Consider the following 23,458-nt stretch of genomic DNA (forward strand, 5'->3'; position numbering starts at 1 on the left):
CTGGGCAGAATTTAAAAGAGCTGGATGACATACAAGTCTCAGCTCAGTCCGGCTGTGAGAGGATTCAGAAAAATAAAACGAGTAATGAAACTCCAAAAAGGTGTAAAGAGGTAAGCAAATGGGAAAAAATAGTAATGCGAAAAATGGAGGCAGGCAGCTACTACCTGAAGCATAATGTCAGTGCCAGATTGCTGCAAAGTTTCTGAGAGAATGTTGGTATACTGATTTTCAACCACTTTACATTGATTTTGGATGTAGGAGTATAGCAGGCCAACACAATTGAAGGATCAGAATTGTACAGGAAGGTTGGGGCTGTGGTTCTGTGCCAGAGATAACTTAGCTAGCTAAACAGCCAATCTGCACTGGGTCTCGATATAAAAAGGTGACTGCATTGTGAACAATGAACACAGCTGAATGATACATCTATCAATCGCAATCTCAAACAATCTCAAATCTGGGTCAAAGATAGTGGGGCAAAGATGATATAAAGGCAAGTTTTGTTTAATTTGCAGCAGTGAATTAAACCATTGTATCACAGCAAGGATTGAAAAGAAAATAATAAATTTAACGAACAATAGATAATGGCCTTCCCAAGACAAAAAAGTGCATTCACTTACTCTACTGCAGTGCACTGGACTTTTATCATAGCTCTCTGCGGGCATGAAGATTGGCTCTGATACCATCGCCTCGAAGTCTTCAAGTTCTTGAGACTCCACAGGAGAGTCGCACACCTTCAAGTGCATCCCAGGCCCATCACCTTCCTCTACCACTGCAACTGAATCTAGAAATTCAAGTCACGATCAGGACACATTCACGGTCTCATTCATTGTTTAACACAATATTCCCTTTTTTCTAACTGCAAAACCTCGGAACAGATGAGAACTTGTTCAAGGTACATGAAGAGTGGAGGATCAACGTTTTATTCTTTCAAAATTCCATGCGAAGCATTAGCAGTAACATGGAAGACTACAGCATGAACTATGAAACCTAGCACCATCCTCTCTCTCTTCTACCTACATCAAATGATAACAATCCTTTGAGATGTACTGAAGCCATCTATTTAGCAACTTAGCACAAGTTTAATACTGAGTAATTGCCCAACATGGAATAAATTAGCAGATTCATAAACACTACTCTGACTGACAATAAAACTACATTCTCTGTTCAAAGTAATTTGGAACACTAATGCATAGAAATAAAGAATATAAAAGTACATACACCAAAATGTACTATCTAACTCTTCTTTTGAACTATTATCTCTAATAAAAGCAATACGCAAAACAAGTCAGTGTTTTATCTATGACAAGTCAACTTAGCTTAACTTAAAAATAATTGTCTTTAAGTGTTACATTCAAGGCTGGAAGGTGGCCAATTCTTTTCCTAGTCCAACTTCTGTATTGGTCATAATATTTTCCATTACACAACTTCGCAAAAATCTGGTTAGAGTACTCGCGAATTGGAAGGCAGCAAATTAGAATTTGTTCATAAAAATGAAAGGGGGGAAACATGCCTAGTCCCTTTAAGAGGTGATGTGTTTTTCTAAGCTTGGAGATTTAAACAAAACATGTATGTAAGCAGATGAAGAGGTACAGATAGTGCTGAAATTGAAACCTGTATCAATTGGCTGAGAGATTGGAAACCTAGGCTTGTTTTGATGTTTTGGCAACTAGCTTGAAGATCAGCCAATTAATTTAAACCAAGTACATAGAGATTGAAAACAAATTAAATTTAAATCTGATGGTTTTGACAACCTTAGACCAATCCTATTATAAGAAAATTTACAGGTCATCAGGGGTATATAAGAAGATGGTTTTTGAAAATTGGTGTGAGCGTGAACTGCCATCTGAAGAGTAAATATCTGGTTCTCATAGAAATCTCTAAGCTCTCCGAGACAGCACCATCTATTCATAAAGGTACCACGGCACTCCTAGCTAAGATTCCTTACAGAAGAATTCACAGAGAAAGCATTCCTAACAGAAGGATCAGCGAATAAGGCAAAGAACATTCCAGAATACACACCTTGTATGGACTTTGAGAGTCTAAGCTTTAATATAGTTTCTTATTACTTGGATTCACATAAGTGGGAATTGTGTTTATTGGAACTGCGTATCAGTAGAATTTTGTTCAGTTAGGGAATAGTTAATAGTTAGGGGGGAATTGTTTGGCATGTTAGTAGTTTTGTTAATTTTTTCACTGTCAGGGTTAAAATAAATAAATTGTTACTTGTTGCTTATAAAGTGAATATCAGGGATTTTCTTTCATTTAACCACTCCTTTTTAAACAGATGAGGCAAGGTGAGGCAAGCTTCTCTGGGTGTTTCGGGTTTAAATTATTAGAAAGGGACCTCTACTCCCGTCGTAAAAGACTAGGGTCTTGTGCTTCGATTTTAATTAGAGGAGTTTTACCTCCCCTTCCTAACAAGATGAAGTAGCCAATTATAAGTATCAGACTGTAAAGGGTTAGAATCAGGAAAAAGTCATCCAGGTTTCTTTAAATCAAAGAATGCCTAGCTTATTATGAACAAAACTTACTCAAAACTTATTGATAGTTTGGCCTTTTTTTTAAAAGAACATATACCAACCCTTCAAAAAGTTAACATACACATTAGAAGAAAAACAAGGAGAAATGAAAACTTTGCAAAGAGTTAACTTAAAAGTACTTTGGCAAGTGACAGTTAAACTCAGGAGAAAAGGATAAATCACGGATTGCTGAAATGGTGGAATAATAAAGTTATTCTGCACACACAAGGGGAAGGGGCGTCTTTGTAGAACAGTGATAAGTGGCTGAAATCACTTCATTGGAGACAGTGAGGTAGACTTTTAAAAAAGTCTTCTTCAGAATCGGTAAAGATGACTTCTAATAGGTATTCAGCTCACATTTTGAGAGGAATTGCAAAAAAAAAGACAGAGGGAGCACACAGATAGTAGGAATTGCAGATGCTGGAGAATCCGAGACAACAAGGTACAGAGCTGGATGAACACAGCAGGCCAAGCAGCATCATAGGAGCAAAAAGGCTGACGTTTCGGGCCTAGACCCTTCATCAGAAACAGAGTTGTTCCTCTTCAGGGAATGTATCTCAAAATCTTTCTGGGTTCAAAATGTACTTTCTTCCACCCCCAAATTGCACCATGTGACCTCTCTCAAAGTCCTGCAGATTGTAAATTTTCATCTTGACCCCTACTTCCTGCAGATGCACTACTGTTGCTTTTGTATCTACTGCCTTTGTTTCTTTGCAGATTCCCCTCATTGTTAAAAGTTCAAAGGGTCCAGTCAACCTTACTATAAATTAATATTTGGATCACACTTCTTCATAGCAGAAGTAAGGCACATGGCTAAGGACAGCACAACAGCTTTCACGTAGCTTTCTTTGTTCTTGTATTTTATGAAAAGGAAACTGAACAATACAAGTCAGAAAGTGACTCAGATAATTCAATATTTGCACTTAACTTTCTGATCATGCCTTGCAATAATCTGTATAGTTTCTTTAAAATGAAGGAAAGCATCCTAAGGCACTAGTTCTCCAAATACATTAGCTTCCAGTGGCTTGACTATTTAAACTTTTAAATGTAATGCTTATACGACATATGGATTAAAGAGAATAGTGGAGTCTTTATGTTTTTCCTTTGTTCAATTAAACAGAACATGTCAGATGTGACATGTTTTGATGCATTTATTTTTTAAATGCAAGCTATGCTATATTCATTGACCCCAAGAGACTACAAAATCAATGCTACTTTTTAATTTGAATAACACTAGATGACGCATTCACACTCTTGGACTCATTCTTGATTAGAAACAAGGTGTTAAGGAAACTTGCCAAATTCAAAGTCAAAACCAAGGCTGGAAGATTTTTTTTAAAAACAAAAATCAGCCAATTAGCAAAGTTCCTCTGGTTTGGCATTTTGCTCACACAGAAACTAATACCACATGCAGCACATTAACTTATCTACTTCCCTTGTCCTCAAGTCTTAATTCAGCTCTTCCTTACTTTATTTCTGCAGCGTACCAATCTCTGTTTTGCAACTAACATACAGTTAATTGTTTTTGCTAAACCAAGTAAACTTGAGCAAGCAAATATGTCAATCACCAAATGTCAGAAAACCATATAGGGCTTTTCATAACTAAATTTTGCTAAACTTGTGCACCAACTTTATTCCTTACTGCAGCTAGGAATAACAGTAGATTTTTCAGCCGTGGCATATTATGAGATAGGAAATAACCTTCAAAGTTTCTTGTTCCTTTTTGTTTGCTCCAGCATAGATTTTATTCGGAATTTGGCATTATGCTAAAAAGATTAATTCTTCTTGATAACCTGGCTGAAAGCCTAGTTACAGTACTCTGGTTTATTGGACCAAGAAACGTTAGCATTACTTTTATGCCTTAACCTGTAGATTCAGTACAGACTTCAATACTTAATATAAACTGGAACAGCTGCACTTCCTACATGTTTGAGTAAAACACAGATCTGCAAGCCAGATTCATGCAATTCACAATAAAAGCACTAGTTTTCAGAAATTCAGTCCTCAGTTTTATTGAGCTTAAACTGCACATTTGATTTTGCACCCCATTACACCGCACTTTTTGCTGTGATGTTGGAACTTACTAGAACTGGAGATAGCTTTATGCTAGCATATATCCACATCCCCGCCACTTTCTCATTTCATGCAGTTATATCTTGTCATGAGAGTAAACCTGAGCCAAGTTTACTTGCAGCATGACTAGCATTATTACTTGCCTGGGTTTTGAGTCAGGATCCCATCCCTATTCACTTGGTCATTATTTCAGTCGCCCTGGCGATCAGGCGTTGAAAATGGTGCCATCCAATTACAATAGTCAAAGCTGCTAATTCATTAGGTTTTACAAATCAGCAAATTAAAATAAAAATTCCATATCACATAGCGACCGTTTTTAGAGTTCAGCAACAAATTTGATGGTGAAGGGATGTGGGGTCCAGGTTCAAAGTGAGGAAGACAAATAATAGTTATTTAACAGCAATACCATAACAAAAATAATCTTATCTATTCGAAGCCACAATATTTAAAGAATGAATGCGTTTACATTAAAAGGTGTTATGAGAAAATTATCTTCTTACATGTATGAAACTAATAGTGCTATACCCTGCACCAAATAATGATTTTCAAATAAGCTGGTTTCAATTAGCAGTGCATGCTTGATTAGTTTCAACTCCACCTAATGAGACAACTGAGCCTTTTGTTAATAAGCAAATTGTTCAAATAAATATTCACTCATTGAAAGTAAATGGTTTAAGTCAAGGCTGCCGCTTTGTAACATCAAGGTGGGGGAATTCCATGCTCCTCCAGCTAATTATTAGGATCATTTTTTTTCTCACATAAGACACACACAGCTATGAAACAGCACGCAATGCATGGGCACTAATGATTCATGGGAGTCTTAAGTGTGCTACTGTGTACCTGCCCAGGAAATGCTCCTGTGCAACTTTTCTTGACAGCTTGTCTGGTACATAGAAGAGAAAGAATCGACTGCAAAGGGAAATGAAATCAGTGGCTGTGTGAAGGACAGGACACAAACTTTAACAAAAATCCGAACAATTGATTTGAGTTAGAAACAAATACTGAAAAAAACCTGCTGCAGATGATGTTTGATGCAAAATACTATGTAACTACACAAGTTTTAATATGAGATACATTTAAAAACACAAGCCATCTGAATCTCAGATTAATTTTACAGGGTTATTAAAGTCATCAAAAACTTTGGAAATATTTAGAAATTAAACTTGAGCAAAAAAAGGCACCTATTCATGCAAATGTTGAGAATAATTAAGGACCTTGCTTTTCTCCAGGAAAACATTGCCTTCTACTTTTTGCTGGGAGAATCAGTAAAAGGGACAAAGACTGATGCGCCAAGCTGTGCTATCCCTGTACTTCTACTGCCACTCTGTAATGATGCAAGGGGGCCTGTAGTTATTGCAAGACCAACATTTCTACTCTAAGGCATCGGGTGGAAAAGTCAATGGGAGGTAGAGACTGATATTTCATGCCTCGTTCTCCAGATCATTTACCTGGCCGTTTAATGCTTGGGCAAATGTTGAAAACAGATGGCAGTCCCAAATCCTCCACTTCTTGTCAAACCATGTGTCTCAGAAAAAGCTGGAGAACATGTTGGTAGGCAGCACAATTAATTTGAAGTGCCTCAGTCTCGATTTCCCACAGCCAGTAGCCCTAAGTCCCAATCACCCAGTGCAGTTGTAGACTTCGATTTACTACTGCACAGTTAGCACCTTGCCTACGCAAACAGGCCTGCCCCAAATGGACAGCTGCCTCAGGACAGGACAAACAAGAGCGTCTGCTTCGTCATTTATCATTTTGTATGGTGGGCAACTACCAAAGGAAAATCTCCCCTACTAACATGCAAAACACCAAATTGCATTTACAAAGACTAAAAATCCTCAAAATAATAGCCAAGCCAAGAAACATTGCACATGGATAATGTACAACTTCTAGATTTAACAAAGATTTAAAATTTTAAAAAGCATCCTAATTTAACATCTTAGCTTAAAGAACCATGTGAAAGCTCAATGCAGCAAGTAGATTAAGATTTTCTATCACTTCTTAAAAGTATTAACATTATAGTCACTAAAATTCAACAATATTCAATGAATTTCAGGTACAGAATATAAAATAATACACAGGCTTGAAAGTGAGGACTGTGAAACTGATGGTTAAGTGGAAACTTTCACTAACCCGTGTTGAAGCGCTGAAGCAAGGTGGGTTTGGCTGCCCCAGCAGTCGGGCATGGCATGGATTCTGATCGACTAGGACCATGATGACGTGGATCGGTCACTCGCTCTACAGCCATTAGCATTGTGGACAGCTCTTGTAGGGGCATGTTATTTATCTCGGATGAGAATGGACTTGGTGGATTCTCCAGACACAGAAGCCAACTTGCATTACCTGCAAGGAACCAAATTTAACACTTCTAAAACATGTTAAGACCAGAAAAGTAACTTATTACAGGTTTTATTTAAGAGTCAGAATGTGTAAAAGCAAAGTTGTTTTTCAGGAACAGGAGAAGAATTTCACAGTTTTAAATGAGAAATATTTAATTCACCTAAGACAACCAGCAGGAAATTAAGAATAAAATCTCAACTTTTCAGGTAGGTATGAGATGTGTTTAAGACCTAAGTATGACCTGCTGATGGGATAAGGTGAAGTAGTGTGGGAGGAAGCTCACATGGAGCACGTACACTGACATGGACCATTTGGGTCAAGTGCCCTGAATGTGTGCCATGTAAAATACAATGCAACTATTTCACACAATAGGTAACAGGCAAATAGGACTTTATAGACTTAATTGTAACAGGTATATAGAACTTACAGGATCAGGGTAAGTGCCGGTTTTATACCCTTCCTTCACGATATTAACTCTGTTAACTTCAATACACTGTACATCAAGCAAGGATTAAACCATTTCCATAACTCATCTTGTCAGTTTTCTGGCAAGCTGGTTAGGTTAAAATTATTCCCAGTGAATTAATTATGAACAGCACTGAAGTAACTACAATGAGTTTAACAAATAAACTTGTTTCTTGAATAAGTTGCCATAACAGGCACATGGTGAGAAAACAGAAAGGTAGGATAGAGAACAGTCAAAAATTTCCAACCTGTTGTGCAAATAGGGCCTTTTCCTGTTCCTGAAGTTTGCATTTTGTAACATTTATTTGGTTTGAAATTGGGGAAAGTTTATTAAAGCCACAATCATTCTAAAGCTTTGAGAGAGGCACCCAATCTAGTGTTTATACCAGAGGGTCGACGAATGTATACTTCTGCCCAGCCTTGAGTAAGTACAGGCGCATATTCAGCCAGATTGGCTTTTTCCTTCTGGTACAGCAGCTGGCCAGTTGAAGGGCCAACCTGACGCAGTGTTTTCTTGTTTTCCAATCCTTTCAAATTTGATGCTACAGGGGTGCAGAACTCACTATCCGAGGGTGACACCAGGGGACTTAAGCTCTGAACTGAATCACTGTGAAGAGCGTGGCCACCTAGAAAACCAGAAAAACAAGATTAAAGAAAAGCAATTCACACTGAAATGGAGCAACAATAATGTATGCCCTCCTTGTTATTAGGGCAAAAACATGTTGCTCCAATGTGTGGTGAATAACAAAAGATGCGGTAAATATATCTGCAGAACTAGAACAGAGCTATGTACGGTTCCAAAATTTTTTGCTTCAAAGCACTGGATTTTAAACCAGTGTTCAATATGTTAAGTATTTAGACAGTGAAGCACAAATGATAGATGCAATTAGCCAGCAACAAGATTTTATTAGATTTATGAATATTGTCATTGTGATTATAAACAGGAAACTTGGCATTAAAGGGAAAGGAGAATAATATTTAATATTCATTGCCCAATGTTAAATATTATTCCTCTTCAAAGAAAAACCTAATCCTTTCAACATTCACCTGATATGGATCTCACTCGCAGGCGTGCGGCTTTTCCAATCTGCTGACTGGTCTGAGACTCCAGCTTGGCAGGTGCTTCTTGAGTTGTTTTCACTTGTTGAGATAAATCCAGTCTTAAAGAGAGAGTCAGGGCAGAAATCACTTAATTGAAATCCCATTCAAATCCAAAATGCACACAAAACCTTTGCATAATTAGCTAACAATATAGTTGATCATTGCCTTTGTTACTAGAAGTACGTCAGCAAATTACATTTGACGAAACATAATTTGGGACCACTACTTACAGATGATGAAACACCAGCTGTTTTTACATCAAATATTGAAGATCAACAAAAGCACAGTAAGCAAACATTTTACTACACACGATGCTGCAGTACTTCTGCAGTCCACACCTGGATACTTCTTCAGTCCTCTTTTGATCCAAGGAATCTAAACCCAACAGCGCTCTTGTTCCGACGCCACTGCTGGTGGTTACCGTGACAAGCTTGTTTCCAACCAGCCATGTATTACTTCTTCCTGCACCAAGAAGAAACTCTGCCACAGGTGACCTTAAAAATCAGATGAATGTGGATGAGACCAAAGGAAGGCATGATATCGACTTGAGTGTAAAAATGGAAAAAGAATGAGGTCAGTTTCCAAAATTTGAGGTGAGCAATTCACAATATTTTAAGCAAAATTAGTGCATCTCATTTTAAGTAAAATTGGGCATAGGTAGCGCATCAACTATATATAGAAGAGTGAGGCAGATTCCAATGAAATCCTGCAGTGTTCTCACACATCTGTAGTTTTTCCTTTAATTCCATTTATATTTTAATATTAATACTGTGATAAGAAGGAACAAGAAAACTTTTCTTAGGATGAACTGAGACATCACAGATAACAAGAAAAATTGGGATTTTTTGTTATAAAATGATGACCAAGAAAGTGATCTGATTTGGCATATAAGATTATGAAAGACATTGGTGGTGTGCAGAAAATACTTCCACTTCTGGAGGAGACCAAGACTAGAAGCCATAAGTTGGTCACTAATAGATCCAATAAAAAAATTCAAATATAACTTCTTTACCTAGAGATTAGTTAGATTGCGAATCTGACTACATATGTAAATGAGGCAAATAGCATTAATGGAAAAGCTACATAAGCAAGTGGGAGAAAGAAATGGAAGGTGATCTTGAAGGGTTCAGATGACGAGAAGTGATCACAAGTTCATGAGAACTATGGGTCAATTGGTGATTTATGTTTCAAGTACCATGCAATTCTCTTTAAAAAATTACTTTCAAAGGATGCTAGAAAAATGAACAAACGTTTCTGAAAATGCAATACAAACCTCTTGGGCAGAGCAGAAAAGTTGGAGAAAACGTATCGCGCCATCATATCCAAGCAAGTTTCAGTTAGCTCAAGGTGCACAGTTTTAAGACTGTCTTCAGCCTCTGCCATTGAATTCTCATCTGCTGATCCCAAACTTGAACTTGTGACAGAAGACTGCATTCTACTGGAATTGGAAGGGATTAAGTAAAAATAAGAGCATAAATTACACCCTAGTGCAATGACAACAATTAGATCCTTCTCTCAGTATTATTAATATTTGCATACCATTTCAAGCAAGCGTCAAGAATGAGTTTGTTTGGATTTTTTTGAATGATATTATCATTACAGAAATTTGGCCTTTGCACCAAACATAAAACAACGTACTTTGTTTCAAGCAAGTATTTGCCACTTGCCTATCTTGCAAATTTACCATCAATTTGCATTTCAGAGCTGATTATAACCTTTGCAATGATGTATTTTTTTTTTAAAAGAAGTATCTCTATATAATGATGCCAGATTTGTTGAACTTAGTTCAAAGATTTGAATATTTAGATTCGTAAAACTGATGGACTCCGTGTTCTTTTATGTTCATTTATCGTTAGCTAAAGCTCACCAGAAAAAGAAAATGGTTGTCACAAATACTGCAAGCGGCCAAATGAATGATCTGGTTGAAAGATAGAATTAAACATAATTTTGATGTATTATTAATAAAATAGTATGACTATCCCAGAGTTAATTACATATCATTGAAGGGTTGTAAGTACAGTCTAATCCTCTTCATTTAAAAAGGCTTTTTTTTTTTATTAAGTCTTCAAAGGAAGAAATTCAATGTATCAGGACTAGACTGTATTCAGACCTTCGGTCAGTGGTTGTCTCTCAGAACATGCAAAAACAACTGTGATATTTTCTGAAAATTTTCTGAAGAAGGGTCCAGACTCGAAACGTCAGCTTTCCTGCTTCTCTGATGCTGCCTGGTCTGCTGTGTTCATCCAGCTCCACACCTTGTTATGTCAGGCTCCAGCATCAGCAGTTCCTACTATCTCTGTGATTTTTTTTATACTTTACTTTCACTGGTTCAAATTGTTTAATACACAATTGAATTAGCCATAAGGGAAATCAATTTTTCTAACTATTGGCTTTCATGGGCAAGTATCAATCTAGATTCTAGTTGATTACACAGCTAACGCTGAACAAGTAGTGTGGAAATGACAACTCATCATAGAAGAATTGCTTTGAACATGGCACATGTTGTGCACCATACCCACCTGAAAGATAAGCATTCAGTCAGTAGTTGAAACAGATGTACTCCATGTTCAGCAGGCAATGTGATATACAAAAATGATGTTTCAAAACAAGAGCATTTCTTAGTTCCACTAATGCTTTAAATAAATTGTTACTGTTGTGTGATATTATAAAGGGCAGCTCCACATTATGCAGCAGCTCGGAGTTTAAAACAAGGGAGTCTGATATACCAGACAATCTCAGTAAAACCATGGCGACATTTCTTCCCTCTGGGGATGTAAGTCTTTGGAATTCTTTGTTGAGGTTAAGATCAACAGACCTTTGGACTTAAGGGATTCGAGGTATATGAAGAAAAGGCAGTTAACTTAGGAGATCAGTCATGATCATATTGAATAGCATTGCAGGTTCAAAGGGCCTTTAGTTTATTCCCGTTATATTCAATCTGCCTAGAGCAACTTGGTTTCTTGACAGTGAGATGATTAGTACGGAGTGTCAAAACTGAAGGCTATGACAATGGATAACTACATACTTATTTTAAACATCTTCAATCGGGGATTCAACACTATTCGTGAGAATCTTGCAAATTAATGTCTATTGGTAATTCAGTGACACATCTACACAGTGGATAAGGATGCTGTGAGTTTTTAAAATTTTGATGGATGTCAGTTTACAAAATTGCAAAAATAATTGAGCAGGGGCAAAGGAAAGAGTGCTGAAGATTAAAAATAAATACGTTATAAGAAACACAAGCATAATATTTTAAAGCTATTCTGAGCTTCTACAACACATGGATTGTAGGAAATCATTCATCACTTAGGCAGAATCAGAGGGTAAAGAACAGAATTCAGCAGTGAAGAAATAAAAATGATCGCCAATAGCATGTTTCTCATCAGGGACTAAAATAAATGTGTTAACAGGTTGTCTTTAGTTTAGCTCTCTTATTTGTATTAAAACAAGACTACCCATCAGGAGTTCTAAAAAGTCATGCCTCAGAAGCAAACTAACAATTAACATTTAATTAAACCTGCTTTGATTTCCACAATGATCAAATATTATATTAATTTAACCAGTTTTGTGATATACACAGGAATTGATTCAGAAATTAGGGGCCATGAGTAAAATATAACTTCGAATTCATTTTGAGGGTAGGAGAGGGTACAAATTTTACATTTTGATGTCATCTCAAACCGAATACACCAGTAAAAGTGGCAAAATAATTCCAGGCCTTCCGGTTTTCAGGCACATGTCAGTGGTTCACTCAGTAGTTCATCTGCTGAATGAGATTTGATTGCTGTCCCATTGCATCGGCTTAACTCCGAATGTGAGCTTAGTATCAAAACCTCTTGCTGTTCTTTAGATTCATTCTTGTGCTCTTCACTTGTATAAACAAAGGTTTTAAGAGGGATCCACCAAATGCAGTTCCTCTATTCAGCTTGTGAATCAGGCAAACCAACTGCACCAAGATTTTTATTCCTTCATCTTTGTTATAATTCTTTTCCCTTTCCCTTACTTTTGTGCATCTGAAACGGTAGCACCGAATAGTCACACACAAGACACTGAAAAGACATTGGGATGGATAAAATCATAGTGAACACAGCATCCATCTGGAAAAAATTCTCACAGGTCAGGCAGCTGGCATTACCCTATTTATCATAAAAGTATTCGTAATCATCCTGGAGTCAAATATATATACAATTAAGTACTGTTCCTCACTAGTTACTATCCATGTTATTTTCCTACATTACACTTCCAAAGGTAATTGGTTGTAAAATGCCTTGGGATTTCCTGAAATTGTGAAAATTCTAAATAAATGGAAGTTTTTTAATAAAGCAAAGGCGAGAGTGAGCATTTTGTCTATCGAGTTTACAGTTGTATTTACACAGTCATAGGATCTCAAGAAATGGAAACTAAATTTAAAGGCCTGAGTGACAACCACTGACCTAAACATAATCTACATTCCTGAAATCAATATCAACCCAGATCAAAATTCACATATTAGGTATTCATTGAAATAGCAAAAAAGATATTTTCTTTAAAAATCTACTACTACTTCATGCAAGCCTCCCAGCATGCAGAAACCCCAGAATGAAATTCTGTTGACCATAGGTTCTTGTAATGCCTCTACCTGCGGACTGCATGTTCTGAAACACTGATGCTGCGGGATCGGAAGGCCTCGACTGCTGAGAGGTCTTTCATATCTTTTATTTGGGAACTATTCAAGCCTGGCTTTAGGGGCTTTGTGGCTCGCAAGCTACAAGCACCAACCCAAAGACACCGCAGGTGGCAGAGGAGCCATTGGGAGGAGTTGATGGTCAGAGGTCACAGGCCAGGAATGGGGTTCCCGGATAAGTGAAGTGAGGGAAGCAAACACCAGCAGAGATAGAAGAACAAAAGGGGGGAAATAAAAACTTGAAAGCATTAAACAAAATCTGAAACATGACAAAATAGCAAATTAGATCAAACAGTATATATGCTACACAACAAAGGAATATACAAATTCCTATCACAATATTGATTATAACTGGTAGAACAAGCAATACAGAAAATTAAGGTTGGAATGGCATTCTAGATCATGACCACACAATTGTACACGGGGAGAGATAAAATTGCAAATACACTGAGAACTGACCTAATTAACGTGGGCTTGTTTCATGGCTAACTGGGAACTCTGCAGGGTTTAACAAATGAAAAATAAATGGCCATAAATCTCAGCATGCATAACATATCTAACAACTTTAGTCAGAAAATTTGAGTCATACGCTCTATAAACAAGATATGGCTCATTTAAAGCCTTGAGTTACATAATTATTGGAAAGGAAAGTGAGTGAAGTGCCAGTTGTTCCACATAAATTATGGAACTATCGCCTTTAAGTTACTGCATGAGGTACTAGGGGTCAAACCCTTAATGTATTTGTGTAAAGTCAAATTCTCTACATAAATGAAGGAAAACTGCACAGAATGTACGTGTTTAAGCTGTTTAAAACAACGAATGTGGGCTTAAAAAAAAAGCGAGAACAGATTTCCACCTGAATGCATTGAGTACCCTACTGTCAGCTCAACAGTGACAAATGGAAATTGTACTCTAGCATCCCATTAACTTAGATGGATTTCCAGTAAGAAGCAATTTGGTGGGAATGCAAGACTGGATCACTGCCTTGAATCATCGTATAAAAATACCTTTTTTAAAGTCACTTCCTTTCAAATGCTCATATTCCAACCTTACACATCTGTATACAGTTGAACACAAAAACGAAATCAAACTATGCACAGTCCAACTATACATTATACAAAAATCAAAGAAACAAGGCAAAGCACAATTTTAATTTGACTAAAAATGCATAAGTACTGGACACTGAAGCAAGATAATAGAAGACCACATTCAGAACAGATCAGCAGTGAAGTATGAGATAACAAGGTGTAGAGCTGGATGAACACAGCAGGCCAAACAGCATCAGAAGGGTCTAGGCCCGAAACGTCAGCCTTCCTGCTCCTCTGATGCTGCTTGGCCTACTGTGTTCATCCAGCTCTACACCTTGTTATCTCATTCTCCAGCATCTGTAGTTCCTGCTATCTCTAGCAGTGAAGTATGGCTGGCTTTACGATTGCATAATTCAGCAGCAAAATTAATGGATCCATAGAGAGAACATTTAAGATCAGCCACTTTGTCCCAAATTCACTGAAACCTCTCAAGAGCATGTTTTTGTAAGTCCTCAGTGGTATATGTTAGAATACTTCTTCCCAAGGTGGGGGGCATGGGGTGTTAGCATCCAAGTAGGGTCACATGTTGAAACATTAGAGTCATGAGCTCCAAGTTCCCTTCTACTCTCTCAGATCTTTTCTACTCACTATCACAGTTCTCCAGTTCTTACTGAGGGGTCATGACAATACCCAGGCCGTAAAAAGGGATCACAGTAGAGAAAATATTTGGGAAGCACTGCATTAGAAATTATTCTGTGATTAACAGTTTAATTGAAAGGAGTTTATGTAACAGATAAACCCCACCAGGACCTATGGGATTAAAGACCTTTCTGTTCAAAGACTTAATGTGAAACAAGTTCTGCCAACCAAACCCAGACCTGCTGTGCAAAGAATACAACATCTGCCATAATGAAAATCTGAATGTGCAATCTTACCCAGCAGGGCTCCGCACTTCATTTAGCGTCTCTCATTTTCATTCCCATCAGAAACCTTCCCTTTGTTCTTTTTCTACTCTCCCCAGTTTGACCTCCTGAAACCCATTACATTTCTAACTTTTCCCAGGTCAGTTGATAGTTAATAATTCAGGTTGCAACATCTGTTACACCAGACCTGCTAGATATTTCTAACATTTTCTGCTTGAATTGGAGATTTCCTGTTGAACATTGCATTTGACCCACACCTGGCTAGCTGTATTCAACAGAACAAATGAATGTCCAGTGTTGTCATCAACTGTTCAATTCTCCAACACTTTAGCACTTTCCAACTCCACCCAAAATACATCTGGATGTCATTAGAATTACCAAACATTAGAAGTGTTAGTGAACTTTCTTGCAAAGTTGAAATAAATTATTATTAGTGACCATAATGGAGAATCAGCTTTTTAGCCCAAGAGACATTATGTACCAAACAGCAGCTTTCACACTGACAGTCTGCCACCATGTAAAATTTCACTAGTCATCTTCAAATTGCCATTATACATTTCAATAGTAAAGTTAAAGTTAGAGTTTACCTTCAGATCACACATGCATTATAATAAATGTTTGCTCCCAATTTTGGAAATTAGCCTACCTTTTGAGGGGTCTTTCATTCAAACTTGTGCTACGGGCTCGAAAACTGCTGGGTTCATGTGTGTCCTCAAATGGTAATAAGGCATTTGACCGTAGGCCCTTGATTATTAAAATAAAGAAACATTAATAATATAACGTATAATTGCAGTTCAGATCCCTATCCTGCATTGAATCAGAACAGCTAATTTTATAATCTCTATACTCAGACGGTGCGGCCATAAAATCTTACTCATTCTACAAGAGACAAGACAAAAGCTATTCTAAGCAGATAATGAACAAAAAGGACTAAAACTATGGGAGGTATACAGCACAGATAGCCAGGTGGCGGGGACATTCTCCTGGTGCCTAGGAAAACATTATAAAGAATCAGAACAAACTGATCATTTATTTCCCAGCTGCTCATAAGACATTGCTGAGTACTTGTTCTACAAAATAAAGACTACATATTTCAAAATTAACAAATTGGCTATAAAATATTTCAGGAGGCTCTGAGATTGTAAAGTGATGTTACACAAATACATGTTCTTTCTTTAAAGTAATTTATATAGGAGATCTGCAAGATCCTCAGTGCATTTTAGATGGAGCAACAATTAATGCTTCCCACAAATATAAATTTCTTTGCCAACACCACAAACTGAAGTTGCATGTGGTTTGCTTTCAAACCTAAATTCAGTGAGAAAAATTCTCAACTATCAAAGTACCTTCTCAAAACACTTCAATACAGTCAGATTTCTGACCAGTAAGGTTGTCTAAAATCTTCTACATTAATGTATAAAACCAACCAAAATATTTTCACAAATATATAACTCAAATTACATGTCGCAGTGCGTTAGTTACAAAGCACATAGGTTCTTTGAAAATAGAAGCCAGTAATGAATAATCAACATACTAACTGAAGAATCAACTTGTAAAGTGCAAGATTCTTACTTTTGTAATATACCGGACAAAATCTTTTCGGAACACAAGCCGACAACGAATGAACCACATGGCTATTACATGGTGTGCTAGAGACACTATATATTGGTTGAACCTAGGAATGACAGAATAAAAGCAATGCTTCTTTAGTAGAACTGTAAATCTGAAAACTTCCTAAGCTGTATTCTTTGATAGCCACCTTCATACCACTTCAAAATGTCAAGAACTAAAGCCAGGTTTACATGAGTTTATACTATTGTAACTTAGATGTATGAATTATAATACAAAATTAAAAGCTACATCTAAGTATATGAGCAATTATTTAAAAAGACTCTGAAATTTCTTTTAAAAAAGATTGAGAAAATTAAACACTTACTTGAAAGGATTAGTGTAGGGTAAGGAGATAGCAAAAACACTGACATACTGTTCTGCTACAAAATTGGCATACAGAGGAGGGAGTCTCACCAAAGCTGTAAGGGAACACACATTTTAAATCTCTTATACCTCAAAAGATTTGCACATGTTGTCAATTGACCTCTCTGTCTGAATCGAGGGTGATTTGGTGGCAGCTACCAAATAAATCACAAAGCTAGGTACCCTAAGGGAACAGGACAGCTTGATGCACTGCCCAGTAGTGAGCAGGAAGTTACAGGTTGATTTTTACTCTGAGAGAAATGTTACCAGTTTGCCCAATGGAAGTAAAATTGCAAAATCATGTAGTAAAATCATGAGAGACAGGAGTAAGCCCATTCGCCCCCACCCCCCAGGCCTACTGCACTATACAGTAGTGCATGTTGATCTGATCAGCACCTCAATTCCTCTTTCCTGTCTGCCTCTCATAACCACTGACATCCTTACAGATCAGCAATCTGTCTATCTTACTCTTTGTTGACCCAGCACACATTACTTCTCTAGGGTAGATAATTCCAGGATTAACAACTTTCAGGGAATAAATTCTTCATCTCCATCTTAAAGAGGAAGCCCCTTATTCTGGAACTGTATCCTCCCTGGTTCAGGTTTCCCCAGGCAAAGAACCTCTGCTGCTGGTGTCTATCCCAGCAGGCAACCGCCTAATGTTTACAGGAGGGTGGAAGGTTCGCACGAGTCCATTGCTCATTGCCTCTGAATTTCCAATGTCTTTTCCGTGCTTACTGTTGTTATAAATGACATCCAAATGCAAATCTCAAAAACCATCAAGGCTTCAGCCAAAGGGATTCACATGTCACCATCCCTTCAACTCTGACTGTGCAGAGGTAAAATGTATCTTCTACAGTTTTCCTGCGTACTTAAGCCGAGAACTTCAAGATAGATCACGCGTCATCCATCTCTACTCCCCTAAAGTATACAAGAGATCCAACTTCCAACTCCAATGTTCAGGAATGCAATTTATCCAAGCACCAATGAAACTACAACTTCCAAATGTACCCATGGATCCAAGACTTTAACACACGGAAAATGCCATGGCCAACTCCCTCCAGAGTTCTGCTGACTTTACATTGACCAGTCTCTCCAATTCTATACATTTGAATGGAGTGTCATTCCTGGAAGGGTGTCAAGGAACTTCAGAAAGACACTTCAAAGGAAGAGCTACAATGCAAAAACCTGAACCATCTCCTAAGAGTTACATCCCTATTCCCCAGGAGATGTGTTCTCCACATTTTTGAGATAAAAGAAATCAATCTGCATGAAAGACATATTGATGTGTTCCTGGTGTATTCCACAGGAGAGAAAGGGTTAAATACTAACTATAGCTCTGGTTTGTGCACACCAACCTGGTGTTCTAGTGCTAGTGCGCAGCAGTGTGCCATGATGGTTACCGCTGGGAACATCTACTGGATACCCTGTGCTTGCAGGTTAAAGGAAATGGCAGTCACACCGTCCCTCTCTCTCTGATTGTTGAAAGCATGTTGCCAGTCAAAAGCTACAGCTAAGTAGGAAATCAAATAATTCCCTTCAGCCAATCTGCAAAACACAGGCTCTCCAAACAAACTGCTCAACAGCCAGAGTCAATGCCACTAGAATTACCCAACTTACTACTCCACATGGACAAACCAAAGATCAATGTGTACATCCTCTCTAATTGTAGCTTTTTAACTCACTTTTCATTTCTAATCTGTGGGCGTGTGGGGGGGTGCGGGTGTCTGAGAGAGTCACATTTTATTTGTTTGTATTTTAGTAACTAATAAACATACTCATCCTTCAAGTCAATAAAGTCTGGTTAACGTTGTTCCTTTTAAAACATAAATACACTGACATTAGGAAAAGGGATCCATGAAGGAAGGAATCTTAGTTTTAAGTTAACCAATGAGGTGGGGGTAGAATTGAATAAAGAATCAAAACCAGGGCCTCTCTGTTCACTCAGGATCAAAAACAAATTTGGTCCCTGTGACAACAACTGCCTACTGTTGGAAATGGTAGCTATTGCAATTTAGCAGATCTGCATTATAAAACATTACACCTCCCATTCATCACTAGTTACAAGAGCCACTAATGCAACCAAGTAATCTTACTTGATAAAAATTCCAGCATAGGGATAGCCATGGTGAGGGTTGCAGAGATATGAGTCAGTTTGAGAATAATGCCAGGAAGCAGTTTAACCATTATGTCGGGCATCTCGATGATACACATGGTCAGTGTTACTACACACTGTTTGGCACAACGGTAGATCAGGCCAGTATCAAGGCAATGTACAAATTCACGCTGCTCAAAACAAAGAACAATGGATCATATTAAGACAATTCATTTTGGTTATTCAGGGATCTTTATCAGAAATATGGTCATGTATATAATAACATTATAATTTTATTAATGCGCATCACATTAAACTACTGCAGTTAAAACTGAATTTTCAGCAGACTCAAGGACTATTACAAATTCTGCATCTGCCTTAAATAGTTTTTTTACTAGGGTAGTCTGAATTAAGTGTGTCAAGAACAAATAGCGATCCGACTTAAAAATAAATCTCCGGTTAGATCAAACAAAGTAGTAGATTAATTGCTAGTGCACGAAATAGCAAGTTTGTGTTTTCAATGCTTGGACTGCAAATTATGATGCCTTGTATGTCAATTCACCTGGCTGATCATCCATTCCCAACACACATCTAAATCATTTATATGCAATCTAACCACCACCCCCTTAATATTCAATGGTATCACTGTCATTGAATCGCTCACTATCAATGTCCTGGGGAGTTATCACTCACTGGAAACTCAACTGGACTTGCCATATACAGCGGCGACAAGAGCAAGTCAGAGGCTAGGAAGACTGTGGCAAGTAACCCACCTCCTGACTCTGCAAAGCCTGTCCACCATCTACAAGGTACAAGTTAGGAGTGTGATGGAATACTCCCTACTTGCCTAGATGGGTGTAGCTCCAACACAAGAAGTTTGACACCATCTGGGACAATGCAGCCACTTCATAGGCACCACATCCACTCCCTCCACCACTGATGTCAGTAGCAGCAGCATGAACTATCCTCAAGATGCACTGCAGAAATTCAAAGATCCTTAGATAGCATCTTCCAAACATATAATCCCTTCCATCTAGAAGGACAAGGGCAGCAAATGCATGGGAACACCACCTCTGCAAGTTCCCCTCCAAGCCACTCACTATCCTGACTCGGAAATATATCACTGTTCCTGGGTCAAAATCCTAGAATTCCCTTCCAATGGTCATTGTGGATCAAACTACAGCACATGGATTGCAGTGGTTCAAGAAGGCAGTTAGCTCACCACCACCTTCTCAAGGGCAACTAGGGATGGGCAACAGATGCTGGCCAGGCAGCAATGCCCACGTCCCACGAGTGATTAAATAAATTGCTTTGTTTGTTGTCCCTACCCTTCGTTCAAAGACCAAAGTATGGCCTAACAAAAACACCTTTAGCTACAGTTTAATTTACCTGTTTAGACTGGTCCAAGTAAATATGGTATGAGGTGATGACTGTCAGCACTGGGACAACTGCCAACTGGACATCAGTGCGAGAGAAACCATCAGGTGTGTTCCTCAACCTCTCTGCTAGCTGGCGGTCTGTGACCTAGAAAAGAAAGTCTGAAATGACTACCAGCTTGATATTACGCGGCCTACTCAAAGTATTCTTTCACGGAGTGCACCAATTTCTCCCATAGTGAATTCAATCCTAGAAGGTTCATATAGTTCAAGTCAACAGGAGGTATAATGTGGCCAAAACTGAAAAGAAAACCTCATCCTTGGGCATCCTCCAAGATATGCTAAGGTGCACTGTGGGGCAAATAATCTGTGTACCACCTTTATTGGTGGCGCTCTAACCAGAGACAGGAAATACAAGCCTGACAAAACAGGAATGACCACATTTTTTAAAGCAACTTTGCCACAGGACAGAGACAGATATTTCCCTATATTTCAGTAGTACAGATCATTCATCGCTACACATTTAATAACCTCCAGTTTTTACGTTTTCTAGGGAGACACAGCACATTCAATCTGGAAATGCTTAATATAACATTTACAATTGTAATAAAGCAATGTCTTCATGTCGGATGTCTGAAATAAGCAACAATTGAGATCTTAAGAGGTCAGATCAAGACTAATCTCCCAATTAATACTGAATTTATTAATTCCTTTCCGTAATCAACATAGCAGGGAAAGAAATAATTTCCCCAGATGGTCCTGTGTTGGACAGTGTTACACTCAGCTCTGAACATGGAAGCATGGTGCTGATGATGAACAGGGGGATCCCCTAATTTACAAACATCCAACTTACCAATGTGTTCCCATACAAGGGTGTATTAATATTCATTTTAATTACGAATGTTTCTTCATACTTACAAACAGCTACTTTAGATTGCACTGCATGGAGAAGATACCAAAGAACTGCTTGCACCTGTCAAAGCCCAAGTCAAGCACAATTCCATTGCAAAGATAAGGAAAAAACATGGAGTACAGATGATTGAATTAATTTTACTTTACCATGGTACAGAGAGCAGAACAGAGTTGGTCAATGCTGCATGGAGAGGTCAGAATGAGTCCCTTATACTTCAGTAATTCAGGTAGTTTATCCAGTACAAGTTTCAGCACCTTCCAGTCTGTCTCCTTTAAACGGTAAAAGAGCACATAAACAAAAGGATGGAACATGTAGAAATAAACAACTTTTAAGTTGCAAATGTCACAAAGATACTCAATCATCCTAAATATTTCTTTGGAAATATCTATTGAAGACGCTGGAAAAACAAAGTCCAATGGAATGCAACTTTACGGAATTGAACGGCTTTTTAAGTGCTGCTCAAAATTAGGAATTTTAATGGGGTGGATAGCTAGAAATGATTTCCACTGACACATGACTTAAAAACCAGGGAACACAGGTTTAAGGTAATTGACAAAGAAATCCACAGGGAGATGGAGGAAACACTTAAAAATGCAGCAAGCTACAGCAATTGAAAATGCACTGCCTGAAAGACGAGTGGAATTACATTCGTCAGTAGCTTTCAAAAGAATAACTTATAAAGTACTCACAGGGGAAAAATATCACTACTTTGGAGAAAGAATAGGAAAGCCAGAGAATATTAGGCAGCTCTTTGAAAGAGCTCACCCAGTCATGACAAGTGGTATGGCCTCTTTACAATTATATGACTTCTGAACAAAAAACTAAGCTGTTTAAATTGCAAAAAAAATTTGTAGTTGTTTTCCTGGATAAAAGCAAAGAAGAAGAGAAGAAACAGTGAAGACAACAGGAACACTGACTAAAAAAGCGTGGTTCAGTAAGCTGGTTTTGAGCATATACAGGCGGGGAGAAACAAAGCAACGTGGAAGAGATTTTGGAAACAGAGAGGGGAATTGAAGGTTCTGCCACTGTGCCTTCGGCTGCCAAGGCCCCAAGCTCTGGAATTCTTTCAACCATCACTCTGCTTTCCCCATTTAAAATACTCCTTAAAAACTTTACTTTGCCGAAAGCTTTGGCCATCCATGCTAACATCTCATTGTTCAGCATATGTTTTATAACACCTCGGGAAGCACCTTATGCTTTTTTATTACATTAATGAAATACAGAAATACAAATTGCTGGGAAGACAGGGATATACAGGAAGTCAGATTAACAAAGGATTTGTAACAAGACCAAACAGTAGAAGAAATTGAAGTAGTATGGTGGGGTAAGGCAATGGAGGAATGAAATGCATTGAATATCAAAGGCAAATGATAAGCAGAACATGGCCTTTGAAAGATCAACACAAGTTCCTGATTTACCATTTGGATATGCATATTTTTAAAAAATCACACCAAGTTGATTGAATTGATGAAGGAACACAAGATAAAATGCTTCCAATTGGTCTTAAACTTTCAAAAAAGAAACTTCTGCATTGGAATCCAAGGAACTCTAAAATCATTTTAAGAACAACATTATCAAATGAATGTTCAAGATCTAGAGGGTTTAAACATGCAAGATGGGAGCACGTGAGACCAAGCACTTCAAGAGCCAGTGAATTTTGTCGGTGCAGGCTTAGAGGGCCAACGGGCCTGTTCCTGTACTGTAATTTTCTTTGTTCTTTGAATTCAAGAACTGCATCTTCCAAATGTCAATACAGGCCTCCAGAACTGACAATAGCATCCTCCACCTGAAGCACTTAACAGACAATACCCAACTTCATCCACAAAAGTATGCGCATAAAATATACCTCACTAAAACAGATGAGATTTTTATTACAAAACGTTAGAAATCCAACCATAAATTAAAAGTGCCAGTATAAATCCGGTTGCCACAAATTCACCTTCAATGGAAACTATTTCACTCAGAGGAACACATGAAGCAAACGTCAT

At 37.9% G+C, this 23,458-nt stretch overlaps 1 protein-coding gene across 1 annotated transcript in view; it reads right to left on the minus strand.

The window, feature by feature from the left end:
• tsc2 (TSC complex subunit 2) overlaps positions 1-23,458 on the minus strand; it is a 53,631-nt gene that overhangs the window by 1,432 nt on the left and 28,741 nt on the right. Inside the window, exons 20-32 of the mRNA XM_048609691.1 lie at positions 21,617-21,739; positions 20,571-20,705; positions 19,183-19,372; positions 17,049-17,142; positions 16,685-16,787; positions 15,759-15,856; positions 13,117-13,242; positions 9,769-9,933; positions 8,834-8,989; positions 8,442-8,554; positions 7,781-8,020; positions 6,723-6,932; positions 618-781 (exon numbers count right to left, since the gene is read on the minus strand). Coding sequence (XP_048465648.1) covers positions 618-781; positions 6,723-6,932; positions 7,781-8,020; positions 8,442-8,554; positions 8,834-8,989; positions 9,769-9,933; positions 13,117-13,242; positions 15,759-15,856; positions 16,685-16,787; positions 17,049-17,142; positions 19,183-19,372; positions 20,571-20,705; positions 21,617-21,739 — 1,917 coding nt within the window. The remainder of the gene's footprint in view (positions 1-617; positions 782-6,722; positions 6,933-7,780; positions 8,021-8,441; positions 8,555-8,833; positions 8,990-9,768; positions 9,934-13,116; positions 13,243-15,758; positions 15,857-16,684; positions 16,788-17,048; positions 17,143-19,182; positions 19,373-20,570; positions 20,706-21,616; positions 21,740-23,458) is intronic.

This window comes from Rhincodon typus, chromosome 21, assembly GCF_021869965.1.
Source record: "Rhincodon typus isolate 14 chromosome 21, sRhiTyp1.1, whole genome shotgun sequence".
Taxonomy (NCBI): Eukaryota; Metazoa; Chordata; class Chondrichthyes; order Orectolobiformes; family Rhincodontidae; genus Rhincodon; species Rhincodon typus.